General features: G+C 49.0%; 1 protein-coding gene across 1 annotated transcript; it reads left to right on the top strand.

Annotated features, from left to right (window-relative positions):
• On the top strand, window positions 1-18438 carry Man1b1 (mannosidase alpha class 1B member 1). The gene is made up of 13 exons (XM_036183795.1): window positions 1-254; window positions 728-836; window positions 1592-1707; window positions 4252-4406; window positions 6385-6494; window positions 8607-8792; window positions 10460-10608; window positions 10906-11094; window positions 14163-14353; window positions 14689-14809; window positions 15332-15529; window positions 15613-15744; window positions 16517-18438. The coding sequence occupies exons 1-13, from the start codon at window positions 144-146 to the stop codon at window positions 16718-16720; spliced, it is 1971 nt and encodes a 656-aa protein (XP_036039688.1). The 5' UTR covers window positions 1-143; the 3' UTR covers window positions 16721-18438.
• The last annotated feature ends 7 nt before the right edge of the window (window positions 18439-18445 follow it).

The following is an 18445-nucleotide window of genomic DNA, read 5'->3' as shown; positions in this document are numbered from 1 at the left end:
GCCGAGACGCGGCACCTGCGTACTGGTGTCCAGGGCGATGGGCGGGGTGTGGACGCCTTCGCTATGGCAGCCCGCAGCCCTTCTGAGTCTTGGGTTTCCTGACGCCTCCAGCAAGCGAGGTCTCTTGGGCCAGCTTCGCAGTCATGTACCCACCGCCGCCGCCGGCGCCTCACCGAGACTTCATCTCGGTGACGCTGAGCCTGGGCGAGAGCTACGACAACAGCAAGAGCCGGCGGCGGCGCTCATGCTGGAGGGTGAGGCGGGGTCCGGGCAGGGGACGTCCTGCAGGGGGTAGTGTCCAGACCCTGGACCCTGGCGTCCGGGTCCCTTGCAGCTTCTAGAAGTTCCTCTGCGGCGTCTGGTTCTCGCGGCTTGGGTCCCGGTGTTGCTGGTTCCCCTGTCTAGTGCCAGGTGTTCCTGGTGGTCCTGGGCTGAGGGGCACGGATACAGATATGTATAGCCAGACGCAGGCAGGGTTCGGTCGGCGCCGGAGCCATGTCGTGGGGATTTCGGGAGTTTTTCACAGTGGCACGTGCAGCTGCACAGATGGTGTTCTGTGCCTTGGCCACGTATGAGCTAGTGTGCTCTGTCACCTCTGGTGCTGCTCCAGCAGTGTAAACTTTGCCGACAGGGAACTTACCTGCCCTTAAGTAAGGGCGTACCGCATGGTCTCTCTGATTGCTCTCCTCCGAATCTGTGACAAGTGTCATTTCTGGCTCTTCCTCAGAAATGGAAGCAACTTTCAAGGTTACAGCGGAATGTGATTCTCTTCCTCCTGGGCTTTCTGCTTCTCTGTGGATTCCTGTCTTATCTCCAGGCGGCTGACCAGTGGAAAGGTATCAGAAATACCAGTGGTATAAGGACAGTGGGGATGCAGGCTGAGGTCAGATATATTCTTGCAATCCAGTTGAAACAGTACCGGGAGGCATGTGTGGTGACAGATGGAGAAATGCAGCTGGAGGTGGGGGAGGGGATGGAGGTCACTATGACCACCTGGTTGTGCGGCCGACTCTGTAGGCTGCTCTCTAGGTGTTTGGTGCCAACAGTGCTGCCTCTCTGTGTCAGACTATCAGTCAAGAGCATCAGCACAACTCAAGTAAGTGTCCCTACCACTTATTACAGTGTGTTTGCCAAAGACCAGCAGATTTCCTGAGAGGACGCGGAGGGTCCCTTCTGGGATTCTCGAGGGTTGCTGCTCTTAGAGACCCAAACAGTGCTGTAAATTGATCAGATCAAGATGTCTGTTTACTACCATGTTGTGCTTTCCAGTTTTGACACTATTAAGTCGATGTGGTTGGGGGTTTGCATGATGGACTTAAGAACATACTACTCTGCCAAGTGCTTGAGAAAAAAAAAAAAATTGATTCAGCTTTGCTGTAGTCCCAGCACTTGGGAAGTAGAGGCAGGAGATTAGGAGTTTGAGACCAGCCTGAGCTACCTAAAACCCTGCATTTAAAAATGTGTGTGTGTGTGTGTGTGTGTGTGTGTGTGTGTGTGTGTCAGTACCTTCTAGGAGATCTCACTGACCTGAAGCAAATAACACCTGTTTAGGAGCCTGACTGGCCTTAAGGTGAAAGGTTTTCTCCCACAGCCCTGAGTGGCAGACCTGCAGAAGAACAGAAGATGAGGCCGGAAGTCCCACCGGTCCTGCCTGCTCCTCAGAAGGAAAGTGCTAAGCCAGAAGAGTTTCCAGACACAGCCTCTCAGGTATTTACAGCATAGGCTGTGTGGCTTTGTCACTGGGGTCTGTTCTGGAGCATTGCAAGTTGGCAATTACTGCCTCAGAGAGGCTGAAGGCTTTCCCCCCATCACATTCAACCTCACGCTGGCTCAGTTGAGGCTGTCTGTATCAAGTTGGGAAAAGAAGAGGCAGACACTTGCTTCATTCATTCTCTTTGAACACTTACATGTGGTCCAGCTCCTGTGTCAGGTGCCGGCTGCCCACTTATGAGGAAAAAGATTTTTCTCTTTGGAGGAACCACAGGAACTGATAGGAAGGGCAGGTGAGAGGCTGGCAACCAGTAGGATCAGACAGTTGGCACATGGCGGAGTGCTGAGAGCCGGAGCTATCTGGGGAAATGTTCAAGAAGACCTTGTTTCTGTCTGGGTGGGCAGAGCATGGTTGGAGGAGGTAGACCTTTGTAAAGTGGCATTCTGATGGAGCCAGGCTGGGGAGTAGGGGCTGGGATCTGTCCAGTTGTGGTTCTTGTGGTGCCTGAGGGGTGTGGACAGTGTGCTCAAGAAGTTCTGAGGAGGGAGATGAGGGCCTTGCTTAGGTGGAGATGCTTCCCAGTGGAGGAAGACGCTGCACAGCTAGGTCCTGGTGTGGGAAAGAGGGAGGGTCCCCATGCAGAGGGACCTGTGAGAAATGAGCGGGAGCCAGTAGGAACACTGAAGTGCTCCATCTGACTGATGTATTGCTGTGTAGCTGTATATATAGGAGGCCACATTGGAGCCATTGTGGGTGGGTGGTTTTAGAATCACCTGTCAGGGGAGGCATGTCTGGGGAGTCCTGGGTAGAGGCAGCATAGTTTGTCTCGAAGAGGTTTTGGGAACAGCCCAGCCTCCTCCTGGGGTACCCACTCTGAGAAGCTTAGTGTTGTGGGGAGTGGGGCAGATGGAGTGGAGCCGAGAGGTAGGTCAGAGGCAACAAAAGAGGCAGTTGCTGAGAGCTGACTTGTGATAGAGAAGGGCCAGGCCCAGATTTCTTGAGAGTTGGGGCAGTGGTCCATAGCAGTTGAGTTCCTCTACACCTCTGAAGCCTTTGGCTATCAATTTTTTTTTTTCTCCACATAGCCAAGACTACACCTAGCAGATGTGGCAAGACTTCAACTTCCTCTGTGGGTGGAGTTTGGGGTACAGGTGGAGGTTTCATATCCCTGTAGGCTGTAGGATATCATATAAACAGGAAGCCCTTGCTGTCAGCCACTCTAGGGAACTGCCTCCACAGTACTGGTTCCTGAGTTAAGAAATAGACACCAGCCTGTGATGGCGGCCCAGCCTAAAAAAACAGGCATGCCCTCTCTGTGTCCTCTTTTTCTGCACTCTCTCCTTCTGTATCCCCCCCCCCCCATGCGGTCTGTCTCTCTCTCTCTCTCTCTCTCTCTCTCTCTCAATAAAGCTCTAGAAAGGTAAAAAGAAAGAAAGAAACAGACATGCACTGGGCACTGGCCAGGGATCCAGGCATGGGGTTGTCAGTCCTGGTGAATTTGGGGGTGCCTTCATTCTATTAGGAGTGTTGTACTTTTTCCTTCTTCAGAAAGCTTGTTGTTACTAAGTTGCTGGAGCTCACTAGAAAGTGCAGGGAAAGTAGATAGGCCTGTGCTGGCAGGCTCCTTGGTCAGGTCATAATGGGGCGCTGGTAGAGTTTGGAAAGGGACAGTCAACCTGCCATTCCTGTAGGACTGTTGATACAGCTTTTGGGTGACACACTTCGCTTCTAGACAGGTCTGTATGCACAGGCTAGTTTCCCCATGGTGGTGATGCTTCCAGTTTCTTTGTATTCTTTGGCCTCTGGCTTGTGGAATCTCCTAGAAGAGGGAATACAAAGGTGTTGTGTGATAAAACTTTTCCTGGGGAGACTAGCCTGCTTCTGGAGTGCTAGAATTAGGTCTGTGTCATGTGCATTTTTATCCTGAGTTTTTGGTGTCTTCTGTCATGTAATTTTTTATAGCTGGGTCATCCACTGCATGTGTATTTTAACATAATTTACCAAATCATTTTTTGAGGATATAAATAAAGCTAAGGATGAATTTGTGCCTGATACTGTGGGAGCACAGAGTGAGTCTGGGAAGTACACTGTCCTGTTGACAGGCCTGCCCTGGGGGGAAGGTAGCAGTGGGACCTGTTTCTGTCATCTATAGCCCTGTGATGTGTGGGAGGCCAAGGCCTTTTACACTCTCAGATGGAGAGTGAGGAACCCTGGCTGTCATCCACGGTGTCTTTGTCTTTGTCATTCTTATCTCTCCAGGACTGTTTCAGTCTTAAACTATCCCAACCAGGGCTCTTAACTCTGTATCCAGACCTGTACTACCCATTTGGTTTTTCTCAAAGTTCCGAAGCAGCTCATCTCTCAAACCTACAGGCTGCTAAAAAGTGAAACCAATTTCCCACAAGACTTGGTAGAGCACAACAGCCCACTGTGCTCTCTGGATGTGAATACACATTTGAGGGACTGAATCTTAGACATTTAGAGAAGCCCAGGCCATGACAGGTGATGTATTTTCACATGTGACTCTGATTTTGGTTTAGAAGCGGCAAAGGCGTTTACGGCGGGGCCCTCCCCACCTGCAGATCAGACCCCCCAACACAGTCTCCAAGGATGGGACACAGGATGATGCTAAGGAGAAGGAAACAGCCATGGAGAATGCTCAGCAGGAAGAAAACACACAGAGAACCATCATCAGGTACAATAGGATCTGAATCTACAGTATCTGATGCCAGTCTATCTGGTTTTATTTTAATGAGAATTCATTTTGTCCATGTCATATTTCCCTTTTGAAACAGACAGTATTCTAGATGGCTTCAGTTAAGTTTTATTATACAGTCAAATTTCAGAGCCACATTTGGTCCAACGGCTTTTCTCATGGTGTGCATTTCTATCTGAGAGCAAGGCTATTCTAAGGAGTGTGAGGGTAGAGGATGAAGAGGAATGGAGGTAAGGAGGAAAGTGAGACAGGCTTTTTCTGTGGGGGTGACAAATGGTGACAGGCATCTCCTTTTCTAGCTACTTCTGGCTTGGCAATGAGCCGAAGGAGAGGGCATGGCCTGGTCCCCTGGACTGAGCTGACACCTGTCGACCCAACAAGTTTCTTGGTGGCGGGGCTCACAGATGCCTCAGTTCTAGAAGGCTTTCAGCTTCATTTCCTACTCAATATCACACTTGAAAACATCAGGTGCAGCTCTACCAGGAGGAGTGCCCTCAGTTCTGAGCCTGAGGAGCTGTTCTGATGATGTGGACCCTGAAGTCTTAGATTTATGAGCACATGAGGCAGTGTGGGAATATCAGCACAGGAACATCCTGGGGAGAATAGTGGTCTGGGGAAGTTCTTGATCGTGTTTGCAGGAGGAAAAAGTTCACTTCAGCTTGGTGTTGCTTATAATGTGCTCTTAAAGACTGAAGGAATGAAGAAGTAGTAGCTGAGCCTGGGCCCAGTTCTGCTCAGGCTGTTGAAGAGATCCTTTGAAATGACAGAGAAGACTAGTCTGGGCCCTATGTAAGCATAACATGCAAATCTGTGAAGCATTCTATGTTATAAAAAAAATAAAAAAGCCAGGCAGTGGTGACACATGCTTTTAATCCCAGCACTTGAGAGGCAGAGGCAGGTGAATCTCTGTGAGTTTGAGGCCACAGAGTGAGTTCTATAGAGTGAGTTCCAAGATAGTCAACACTACACAGTAAAACCCTGTCTCCCCCCCTCTCCCCCTCCACACAAAAAAATCAAGCATGGTAGTGCATACCTTTAATCCCAGTACTTGGTAGGTAAAGGCTGGTGGACATCTGTGAGTTCAAGGCCAGCCTGGTCTACTTAGTAGCAAGCTCCAGGCCAGCCAAGGCTACTCAAAAAGGAGAGAGAGCCAGTTGGTGGCGGCTTTAATCCCAGTACTCGGGAGGCAGAGGCAGGCAGATCTTTGCGAGTTCGAGGACAGCCTGGTCTCCAAAGCGAGTTCCAGGACAGGTGCAAAGCTACACAGAGAAACTCAGTCTTGATAAACCAAAAAAAAAAAAAAAAAAAAAAAAAAAGGAGAGAGAGAGGGCTGGGGAGATAGATTAGAGATTAAGAATGCTTATTCTTCTTGCAAAGGACCCAGGTTCAGTTTCTGGGATCCACACAGTGGCTCACAACAATCCATAACTACAGTTCCTAGGGATCTGACTTCTTCTTCTGACCTCTGAGGGCACCAGGTACACATGTGGTACAAATGCATACATACAGGCAAACGTTCAGTACACATAAAATAAAAATTCAGAAAGACAGAAAAAGAAAAATACTCCAGCGACAACAAAAGAGAGCCTTTGGGTCCACACTCAACCTGGTGTCCAGTGGCAAACCTCTGCCTGTCCCTGGTGTGCTTGTCATCAGACAGAACCCCAGGTGGGCTCTCCAGGTGGCATACCTGTGAGTCACCACAGGGTTGCTCCTTGAGATCCCTTCAGATCTCAGGAGCTCCTCATGCTTAGACCAGCCTGGAATTACAGTCTTCTCCACATCCAGATGACTGTACCCAGGAAGTTATGTTCTAGATGAATGTGTGTCAAGATTGGTTGGTTCCCACAGAGATGAGATCTGGGAGCAGGCCTTACCCTGGACACAGTGTGGGATCTGGAGAGTGTAAACATCAACTGGTTGATCTAGCTGACTACTGTTCCCCTGCTCCCCCTAGCTGGCGGGGAGCAGTGATTGAGCCTGAACAGGCCACTGAACTCCCTTCAAAAAGAGCTGCAGCCTCCACCAAGCCGCCTCTTCTGGCATCTAGGATATGGAAAGAGCCAGGTGAGTTTTCCTGCACCCTTGCCTTACCAGAGCCTGTGCCCAAGAGCCTGGGGGTTGACACTCTACATTCTGACCCCAATGCAGCTCACCCTTCAGTATCCATGCTCTGTCCACGTACTTTGTACAGCCCTTGTGACTATCTGTGGCTTCTTAGTTTCCCTGATTTTTTTTTTTGCCTGAGCACTGAGCTGTCAGAGAAGATGCTGTGTTTGAGAAGTTTAATTTTGCCATTCTGCTCCTGGGCCAAGTTGTGCCTTAACATAAGAAGATACACAAGATTAAAGTCATACATTTTAATGATAAAGATTCAATAAAATAATTTTTTATTTTGTTTTGTTTTGTAGATAGGGTTTCTTTCTGTAGCCCTGACTATACTGGAACTTCCTCTGTAGACCAGGCTGACCTCAAACTGAGAGATCTACCTGCCTGTCTCCGAATGCTGGGATTAAAGGTGTGCCACCGCCGCCTGGGCACCAATAATATAAATGAATGCCTTGTTAAAGAAACAAAAGAAGCTGGGCATGTGGCACATGCCTTAAATCCCAGCACTTGGGAGGCAGAGGCAGGCAGATCTCAGAATTTGTGGCCAGCCTGGTCTACAAAGTAAGTTCCAGGGGAGGTAGCGATGAAACCCTGTCTCAAAAAAAAAAAAAAAAAAAGGCAGGGGCTGAAGAGATAGCTCAGCGGTTAAGAGCACTTATTGCTCTTCTAGAGGTCCTGAGTTTTCCCCGCCAACCATGTGGTGGCTCACAACCATCTGTAATGGGATCTGATGCCCTCTTCTGACATGTAGGCAGAGCACTCATGCCTTAAAAATACATATATAATAAATTTTTAAGTAAATAAGAGAGGGCCGGGTGGTGGTGGTGCATGCCTTTAATCCCAGCACTCGGGAGGCAGAGGCAGGTGGATCTCTGTGAGTTCGAGAGGCCAGCCCTGGTCTACAGAGCAAGTTCCAGGACAGGCTCCAAAGCTACAGAGAAACCTTATCTCAAAAAAAAAAAAAAAAAAAAAGAAAAAGAAAAAGAAAGAAAGAAAGAAAATAAGAGGGGCTGGCGAGATGGCCCAATGTTTAAAAGCATATGCAGTTTTTCCAGAGGACCTGGGTTCAACTCCCAGCACCCACATGGCAGCTCACAACTGCCTGTAACTCCAAGATCTGACACCCTCACACAGAAACGTGCAGGCAGAACACCAATGCACATAAAATAGAAAATAAATAAAAATTAAAAAAAAAAAAAAAAAAGAAAAGAAACTAAGAGATACAAGTGTCCCTTGTTGAATCAACTTATTTCTAGACCTAACAGGTCTTTGAGCCGGTCTGTGGGTCACTGGGATTGTAGCATCGTTTATTGAGGTCTGCATGGTGCTAAGAGCTCTGTGTGTATCAGCCCATTTCCATTCTCATAGTGTACCTAGCCTGTTTATGTTATGATGTTCTTTGAGGACTCCATTGTACATATAAAAACGGAGACTCTGGCTAGTCCTGCTAGGGCCCACTTACAGGAAGCTGAACTTCTGAGTCCTGGTACCACTTGTTGGGACATACAAAGACCACTGTGTTAGGAGTGGTCAAGCCATGTCCATCAACAGGAACCTTAGAACCTGGTGGGAAGAGGCATGTGGTGTGGCACCCTGCAGACTGCTAAGTGCTGCCTCGTTTGGGAGAAGAAAGCTCTCCATGGAGGTGAGGCACTGTCAAGTAGGCCATATTAGGTACTGGTGTATCTGCCCCTGCCCCCGCCCCCAGGAGACTCTGGAAGCTCATCTGGCTGGATAATATGTGTCCAACCTAGGGTGTATATGCCACAGTGCCCAATTGCTGGTTCCTGCTTCTTCCTAAGTTCACATTCCACACTCTGGTGGCCAGCTCTGCATTCACCATCTGCTTCAAAGGGCTTTGCTCTGCAGTGTTGTGGTGGACCATAGGAATGCTGCCAGCTCTGGCCTCAGCTATCACTGCTTCGCTGTAACTCACCTGCCCTTTTTACACTAATGATTCTGGCCAGTATCGGCTCAGCTCATTAACTGAGGGGTCACAGTTGCTCTTTGAAGCCCTGCCAGCCCCAAGAGTGGGACTGTCCCCTACCACTTGTGCTTTCTCCTCTCTAGCCCCACCAAATGAGCGCCAGAAGGGGGTGATTGAAGCCTTCCTCCATGCTTGGAAGGGTTACCGAAAGTTCGCTTGGGGCCATGATGAACTGAAGCCTGTGTCCAAAACTTTCAGTGAGTGGTTTGGCCTGGGCCTCACCCTGATCGATGCCTTGGATACCATGTGGATTTTGGGTCTGAAGCAAGGTATGACTCCTTTTTTGATTGGACTGAGTTTCCATGTGTGACACATAAGCCAGAGCAGTATGTGAGTGCTGCCTGTGGGCCATGAATGCTACTCCATTGGACTTTGGTTTTCTCTCGTCCCGGGTACAGGAAAGTGTGCTTGGTATGTTCAGGCCCATTTCTCATCTAGCCACTCACTCAGAGCAGCCATCTCTTCTCTCCTGAATTGCTGAGGGTGGCCTTGGGATCTCATCCAGTCTATTCTGATGCAGTAAGGGGGCTGGACTTGGCTCTGTCTCTCCAAAATGTCCTCCATAGGTTATGCAGATCCTATTTCATTTGTTAGTATGGGTCCTTAATCATTTCTAAGTTGATAATTGTTTTTATTTTAAAAGATTTATTTTATTATTATTAATCATATGTAGGCATGTGTGTCTGCATACAGGTATGTGCATATGAGTACAGGTGCCCTTGCAAAGCCAGAGACATCAGATCTTCTAGAGCTGGAGTTGCAGAGTTATGATCTCCTTGTGGTGCTGAGAACTTTCCTGCAAGTGCAGCAAGAACTCTTAACTGCTAAGCTATTACTCCAGCCCCAAACTGATAGTTTAAACATTTGCTTAATTGCTTGAGTGGCTTGATGGCCACCAATGAGTCACTCATGGCTCCTCGTGTCACAGTGTCTGGTGGGACTGTTTACACTTTCCAGGACTGCTCCATGGGAGAGCCTTTCCCTGAAGAAACCTTTTGTTTTGGGATTGTGTGTTAAATGTATTGTTTTTGTGTGTCTGTGTGTGGGCACTCGTGTGTATTCCGGCACACGTGAAAAGGTCAGAGACCAACTTGTGGGAGTTGGTTTTCTCTTTCCATCATGTGGGTTCCAGGGATTGAACCTAGGTAGTCAGACTTGGTGGTAAGTGGGTAACTGACCACCTCACCTATCCTGTTTGTTAAGACAGGTCTCGGTAGCATAGGCTGACCTTGTACTCCATGTATAGCTGAAGAAAACTACCTCCATGGTATGCTATACCATGCCTGGCTGTTTGTTTGTTTGGTTGGTTGGTTGGTTGGTTTGGTTTGGTTTTTTAAAAATGTCTTGGGATAGAGAGATGGCTCAGTGGTTAAGAGCATTGGCTGCTCTTCCAAAGGACCGGGTTCTGTTTCCAGCATCCACATAGCAGCTTACAGCTGTCTGTAATTTCAGTTGCAAAGGACTTGATGCCCACATGTCGTACACAGACACACATCTGTACACATAAAATTAAAATCTCAAGATATATTTTAAAACAGCATCTTGGGAGACTGGAGAGATGGCTCAGTGGTTAAGAGCACTGGCTGCTCCTCCAGAGGACCCGGGTTTAGTTCCCACCACCCATCCGTAACCCCATTTCCAGGGGAGTCTGACACCTTCTCCTAGTCTCTGCAGCCATTGCACATCCATGGTACCCAGACATGTATGAATACAAAACACCCATATACGTAAAGATGAATAAAATAAAACAGGGTCTTAGTATATAGCTTTGGCTGGCCCAGAAGGTACTGTGTAGGCCCTGGCCTTGAACTTTGGGCAGTCCTCCTGCCTGAGCCTCCCAAGTGCTAGGATTACAGGCCTGTGCCACCACACTTTGTTCATCGTAGAATGATAGGTTGTAAATTTGTTCCTTTGCCTTCACTTTTTCATTACACAGAATTTAAGGAAGCAAGGAAGTGGGTGTCACAGAAGTTAGACTTTAAGAAAAACGTCGATGTCAACCTGTTTGAGAGTACCATCCGCATCTTAGGGGGCCTGCTGAGTACCTACCACCTATCAGGGGACAGCCTCTTCCTGAGAAAAGCTGTGAGTGTTCCTGGCTGAGGTTTCCCATGACTTGATGTGTGGAATTTGGAGGAGTTATTTCCAGTTTCCTCTTCCAGTACCTTTGAGTTTCTTCTGCATTGGTGTGTATGAGCTGCCACAGTACCGTTTTTGGCTGCTGTGGTGTATAGGAAGGTCCCTCCATGCTGATGGTATAGCCTACTTTTGCCGTGTGATGGGTTATTAGGGAGCTAATAAACTGTTTCTCCACTTGGGTACAGATGGGTAACATGTGTAAAAAACTCTCAGACTTGAATCTGTGTCGTGCTTTTATGTTAGGAAGATTTTGGAAACCGGCTAATGCCTGCCTTCACCACACCCTCCAAGATCCCGTACTCCGATGTGAACATCGGCACTGGGTTTGCCCACTCACCCCAGTGGACATCGGACAGCACAGTGGCAGAAGTGACGAGCATCCAGCTCGAGTTCCGGGAACTCTCTCGTCTTACTGGAGATAAGAAGTTCCAGGTAGGGCTGGGGGATGGTGGCTCAGTGGTTAAGAACACTTGCTGCTCGTGCAGAAGGACCCAGGTTCAGTTCCCAGAAACTAGGTGATGACTCACCACCCTCTGTTGTTTGTTTGTTTGTTTTGGTTTTCGAGACAGGGTTTCTCTGTGTAGCTTTGCGCCTTTCCTGGATCTCGCTTGGTAGACCAGGTTGGCCTCGAACTCACAGAGATCCGCCTGGTTCTGCCTCCCAAGTGCTAGGATTAAAGGTGTGCACCACCACTGCCCAGTGCACCCTCTATTTTGTGCTTTTGTTTGTTTGTTTGTTTGATTTGAGGCATAGTTTCACTGTATCATTCTGGCTCTCCTAAAACTCACTATATAGACCAGGCTAGTCTGAAACTCACAGAAATCCCCTGTGTCTGCCTCCAGAGTACTGGTATTAAAGGTGTGAGTCACCACACCCAGTCCTCTTACAACTTCTCTGTAACTCCAGTTCCGAGGGTTCTGACACCCTCTTCTGGCCTCATGTGCACCAGACTTGCATGTGGTGCACAGACACACACTCATATATATAAAACAAAAATAAAATCTAAGAGGGGCGAAAAAGGAGAAACAATTTCAGTGCTTCTCACAAGTGTAATTGCTCTGTGTGTGAGTTTCATCTTTTGTTTCTGTGTGTGTGTGTGTGTGTGTGTGTGTGTGTGTGTGTGTGTGTGTACACGTACATACTTGCTATGGTACATGTGTGGAGGTCAGAGGACAGGGTGGACTCAGTTCTCTTTCTGACTTTATAGACATGGGTGGGTTCCTGGGATCAAGCTCAGGTCTCCAGTTGCATGGCAAGTGCCTTCACCTGCTGGGCCATCCGATTGGTTCTCACTGATTTTCAGTATCTGTTATATAAAACCAGCTATTAATAGCCTCCTCATCTTGTGAAATGGAAATTAAAAACACTGTGCTTCCGTTCTCCAGTCTACTGTCTGTCTCTCTGAGGGGTATGTGCAAGGGACGTGTGTGGGTAGAATCCACACTTTGCCGTCTTCTGATGGCTTTTTCCATTCAGCTTCCTCTGGGTGGCTGCAGTTTTTGGGGTCCTTTCTTGCCCTGCTTAGTCATCTCACATGGATGACTTCCCTGTGGTCTTGCTGCTCATGTGCACATTTGGGTTCTTCTAGATCTTAGCTCTCTGAGTAACGCTGCCGTGCATGTGACATGCAGGTAGCTGTTTGAGATTCACTTTCAGTTCCTTGAGCTTCATCACTTGAACTGGAATGGCTGGGTCACAGGGTAATGCTGTGTTTACTGTTTCAAAGGACCAGCATAATGCTTTCCACTGTGACTGCACCATTTTACTTTCCCACCAGTAATAACAAGTCTCCCCACATCCTCAACAACGTATCAACCCATTTTTCTTTCTTTTTCAAAGCAGGGTTTCTCTGTGTAACAGCTCTGGCTGTCCTGGAACTCACTCTGTAGAACAGGCTGGCCTTGAACTCATAGAGATCCATCTGGCTCTGCCTCCAGAGTGCTGGGTTTAAAGGCGTGCTGCTGCACTACCACCACCACCACCACCACCACCACCACCACCCTGCCTGATTTTACCTACATTTCCCTAGTGTTGCTGATGATGAATGTCTTTTCATGTGCTTATATAACTTCTCTGGAGAAATGTCTGTAGAGTTCTTTTGACCTGACACCACATTTGTGTATTTATTTTTTGAGACAGGGTTTCTCTGTGTAGCCTTGGCTGTCATGGAACTTACTCTGTAGACCAGACTGGCCTTGAACTCACAGAGATTTGCCTGCCTCTGCCTCCTGAGTGCACCACAACACCCAGCTGCCACCTCTTTTTCTTAGGTGTTAGGGATTAAATTTAGGGCCATATACACCCTTGCCAGATGCTCCCAACTTGGAGCTGCATCTTGAATTGCCCCTTAGTCCACTTTCTGAATGGATTAGGATTGTTTTGGGTGGGGGTTGTAGGTCTTCCAGCTTTATTCATTCTCTCTCTCTTTGTCATACAATACATCCTGACCACAGTTTCCTCTCCCCCACTTCTCCTCAGTTTCCTTCAGAAATGACACAGGTCTCCCAGCCCAGGAATATTAACCAAACACAGCATAGCAAGATACAATAAGACTAGGTACAAACCCTCATCTCAGGGGTTGTGATATACATTATTATGGAAGTCTTGCACCTCTGTAATTGATTTCTAAGTATCCCATTTTACTATTTATGAAATATTTGTGATTTTTCTCACATGCAGCTTTTGTTATGTTGACATGGTCCCTTTTTTGCTTTATTTGGTCTTTTTGTGGTGCCAAGGATAGTCAAGTCTTAGGTCCATGCATACTAGATACTACCAAGTTAACAATCTAACCCAAGGTAGTTCCTTTTTATTTCTCATTGGTTGACTATGTTGTTGAATATTTTTTTAAAGATTTATTTACTATGTATACACATACCAGAAGATGGCACCAGATCTCATTATAGATGGTTGTGAGCCACCATGTGGTTGCTGGGAATTGAACTCAGGACTTCTGGAAGAGCAACCAGTGCTCTTAACCTCTGAGCCATCTCTCTAGCCCTTGTTGAATATTTTTATCAGGAAAAGAAAGAATTGGTTTTCTTCTAATGGTTTGGGGTTGTCTGTTCACTTGTTTGAGACAGATTTCAGTCTGTAGCCCAGGCTGGCCTTGAACTTGATGCAGTTCTCTTGAGTTACAGGCCTGAGCTGTCATGCATTGGTTGGTCTGATACTGTTCAATCAATTGAGATCATCCTATTGATATTTGTGACATTTAGTGATTTTCATGTGCTGATGAAACCATCCTTGCATTTTGAGTCAGGAGGCATGACAGGTTAATATGTTTCTAAAGTGACTTACTAGCCTGTTCTGGAGGACTGCTTCTTCCATGTTGGTAAAGAATTTGGTTTTAGTTTTCTTCCTGCTGGTGCTTTCATGTGGCTTTAGTGCTAGGATGTTACTGGCTTTGTGGGACAGGTCAGGAAGTATCCCTCCCTCCATTTCCTGAAGTTTGGGAAGAGCTGACTGGAGTAAGCCCACACTCCCCTTGTCTGCTGCAGGAGGCTGTGGAGACAGTGACGAAGCACATCCATTCTCTCTCTGGCAAGAAGGACGGGCTGGTGCCCATGTTTATCAACACCAACACCGGCCTCTTCACCCACCCAGGAGTGTTCACCTTGGGCGCCAGGGCTGACAGCTACTACGAATACCTACTGAAGCAGTGGATCCAGGGTGGCAAGAAGGAGGCACAGTGAGACCTGACCCCTGCCTTGATGCAGGGCCTCCAGCTTCTGTCCCCATCCTTTGCTGGGGCCAGCAGTGGTGCAGGCGGTTCGGCCCTACCTGAACTCACTTCCCAAATGGCACGAGCCATTCAGCAAGGCCTGCCTCGCATCAGTGCCCACATGGCAGGTGCTCAAGGGCCTGAGCTTTGACTTGGGCTGTGTGTGCAGTATTGCTCCCCAGGGAGGGCAAGGTCCATAGAGCTCATGTATGGGTCAAGCTGAGCAAAGCTCCTGGTCCTGTAGTTCTGAGGAAGACGGTATATGGCCATGCCCAGAGTAAGCAGACTTGTACTGTTGACAGGTTGCTGGAAGACTATGTTAAAGCCATTGAGGGGATAAAAGCACACCTGATACGGCATTCTCAGCCCGGAAAGCTCACCTTCGTGGGAGAACTTGCCCATGGCCGCTTCAGTGCCAAGATGGTAAGTTGTGTGGACTGGCAGAGCCTTCAGGAAGCTACTGCTTTCTTTGTGGCTTCCAAAGCCTTAGCTTTTTCTTTTTTGCCAGAAGTCTGGTCAACGGCTATGTGCCATGGCCTCAGGCTGACCTTTGCTGCTTGGCTTGACCTATTCACGTGATAGCCTGCAAGCAGAGGCCCCACATGCCCTGCAGTAGCAGGCACAGGCTCTCCCAGGGCCAGCTGCCTTCCTTGTGGTCCCTTCTGTGGTTCCTGAAGTGCAGCAGGTCTCTGAAGGTATTTGTGGGTAGGTTGAAGGGGTCGAGAGCACCTGGGTCAGTATGGCTCCCAGTAGGAGCCTGCACTGTAGTTTCCCACCCTGGATTCCAGGGCGCAAAATGCTTTGCCCGGATTTGAGTCTGATGTGACAAGTCTTGCTTAGCCTTGCTGTCCCGGGGCTTCTTCCCTCCAGTTAGGCTAAGTGTACTTAGTTCTGGCCCAGTAGCATGGGCCCAGGTCCAGACGTGAGGAGACACTCTGATTCCAGGACCACTTGGTGTGCTTCCTGCCAGGGACGCTGGCTTTGGGCGTCCATCATGGCCTGCCAGCTGACCACATGGATCTGGCTCAGGCACTCATGGAGACCTGCTACCAGATGAACCGACAGATGGAGACAGGTCTGAGCCCTGAGATTGCACATTTCAACATGTACCCTCGGGCAGATCATAAGGATGTGGAGGTCAAGGTGAGCCTGGGCATGGGCTGCATTTGGGTAGAGGTGATGCTAGCAGGGGTAGATACTACCTGATCCTCTTTGTCTGCCCCTAGCCAGCTGACAGGCACAACCTGCTACGGCCGGAGACTGTGGAAAGCCTGTTCTACCTGTACCGTGTCACAAGGGACCGCAAGTACCAGGACTGGGGCTGGGAAATCCTGCAGAGCTTCAATAAGTACACACGGGTGAGCTGTTAGGCACCTCTCTGTGGTCTTGGCTGGGTTCCTGCAAAGCTCTGGCTAGGCCCACCCTTGAGACTGCTGTGGCACAGGTTGGGAGGAGCCAACTTTCTGGGGCCTCTAGTTGGCTGGCCCCTAAGTGTGTGTGACTTCGATAGTGTAGTCACCCTGCTGAGTTCAGTGGCATAGGGCTCTGTTGTCTGTAGAGGTTTACAGATGTCTACTGTCTTTGGGCTTACTCTCAAGCTTTTCTGAGAAGAGTCTCTTTCTCTTGCCCTGTGGTGCTCTTGGTTTATTAAACATGTGCACAGTGACCCAGAATACTGTCCTCACCTCCACCATCCCTACCTGGAGTTCGTGGCCTGCCTTGCCCTCTCATTGGGAAGGGTAAGGAAAGGTGGTGGAGATAGACGTGGTAGGGTGTGACACCCAGCTCTTTGCCCCAAACCTTAACAGCTTCATCTTTCTGCCTATGTCTGCCCTGGGTTTTGTATAACAAGCTAGACTCTGGACATGTCTTGTGGCCGTACCCTTGTAGAGTTGGTTTCTGGCCTCTTGGGTTGTTGGCATTTTACAGGGTCCTTGTGGAACTGTAGTTGACCTTGGATATTACTTAGGTGGTCACTAGCCCTGAGCCTACTCTGGGGTCATATATGCTGGGGTTGAGCAAGTAGCCTGGGTGGCACCTCTGGCTAATGGCTCTTCCCAAGGCTTGGCTCTTCATATTGGGCCCAGGCTATGCTCAACCTGTGTCATCAAGGCTTTGGCTCTGATGCAGGTCTCCTCAGGTGGCTATTCTTCTATCAACAATGTCCAGGATTCCCATAAGCCTAATCCCAGGGACAAGATGGAGAGCTTCTTTTTGGGAGAAACACTGAAGTACCTCTACCTGCTCTTTTCTGATGATCTGGAGCTGCTCAGCATGGACACCTGTGTGTTCAACACAGAAGCCCATCCCCTACCCATTTGGACTCCTACCTAGGAGGATAGCACCTGGCCTGGGGACTGATGGAGGGCTGAGGTGTACCTAGTGGCTCTGTGACCATCACAGGGCCCACATAGTTTTGGGCAGTCATCAAGTGTGATGCTCTTGCCCGGTTCTAGGCCCTCCTGTCTCAGCTTTTCATGAAGATGGGGGGGGGGACAAGAGTCAAATCAGCAGGTATGAGATTCCAGGATTTAGGCTGACTAGTCTACCAGAAGCCTTTGACTTCCTTGAAAACTCATATCGGGACTCCTGATTCCTGTGCCCAAATGACCCTGTTGGCTGGCTGCAGGCAGCCCCGTGGTAGTCCCAAGACATCTTTATCACCTCCTGGGACCACTCAGGACCCCAGTGCCTGTGTTGAGTTCAGAGTGATAGCCCAAGTCAGTGAGGTGCCGGGCTTGGCCTAGTGGCCTGTGCAAGTCCTAACCCACATGTCTGGTGGGCCATGTGACCTCAAGGGACCTTGTGGCTTTAGTGTTTACGGGTTGGACTCAGGGATCCTCCTGGCTACCCTACTGGGCTGACAGGGGTTAGAACAGCAGATGTCTTATTTCCAGGATACCCTGGTATAATGTGATTCCTCGGCTGAGATGAAAGCAGACTCGGTCCCACTGTGATGGGTTCTGTGTTGGGGTGGGGGTTGTATCTGTGGACCGGAAAGCCGGGACAGCAAGTTCTCTGGGTAACATTGCAGTAACTGCCCCCTCAAGTCAGAACTGCTGTCCACTTCAGGTCGTTAAAGCCAGGAAGCGCAGACGTTGGAGGACGTTCTGCAAACAGGCCAGAATGCTTGGTTTGTGCTCTCAGAATGGTCTGTGAAGATCACCTGCTGGCTGGTAGGAGTACTTGTATGGAGGGAGGAACACCAGCAGAAGTGTGTCCTTTCTCGTAATGAGAAGTTTGTGCCTTGGTGTCTGAGCCCATGGACATGAGGGTAGAGTAGGCCCTGTCTTTGATCTGTTGTTAGTGGACTGTCCCTGGGCCTTGGCTGGGATTCCCCTATCCAAGACCAGGGTAATTCCATGAAGCAGTGGAGGGTAAACTGGACAGAACCTAAGGCACCTGGGCCTGTGTTCTCTGTGCACCCCAAGATCTGGAGGTTTGACATGCTCACACCCCATCTGCAGCTCAGAGCATCTCAGTGGCAGCCACCTTGTGCCTCTGAGGCACAGTAGTTGCCCCAGGGACTTCCTGTCAACTACTTGTACCCCCAAGCCAGCTCTAATTCCAAAGGTGTCTACAAAGAAGGACTTGCCTGGCGACATGTCCTTAGGCCTCATTCTTATGTTTTGAGGCACACTGGGTTGTATCCCTTCCCGTTGATGTTGGCTTTTCCCTGTGCTATCCTCTGGACCAGGAGCTCCATAGACTTGTGAATGGTCACGTTTAGGCTTTGGTGAGGCCTAAACCGTTGAGAATTATGTATTCTCCATCTCTTGCCTTGATCTCCCATATGTATTCTGGAGGGTGTGATCAGTACCAAAGGGACAGCAATGCCGCTGTGGCCCTCCAAAGTTGCTGTGGGTCAAAATAACTGGGTTGAAGATGTCCGCAAAGCTGGGAGCTGGTGGCCACATTGAAGCAGACAACATGGGAACGGTCCTGGGAGGGGAGGCTGGTCCCCAGGAAAGGCAAGCTTCCCTCCCTGTCACCCAGAAGCACGAAACCTGAGAGCTGGAGTCTGTGCTTAATTAAATGTCTAACTGGTCTCAGCAGGCT

Source organism: Onychomys torridus, chromosome 4, assembly GCF_903995425.1.
Source record: "Onychomys torridus chromosome 4, mOncTor1.1, whole genome shotgun sequence".
Classification (NCBI taxonomy): Eukaryota; Metazoa; Chordata; class Mammalia; order Rodentia; family Cricetidae; genus Onychomys; species Onychomys torridus.
Note: the sequence above shows the minus strand (reverse complement) of the source record. Positions and strands in the feature narration are given on the sequence as shown.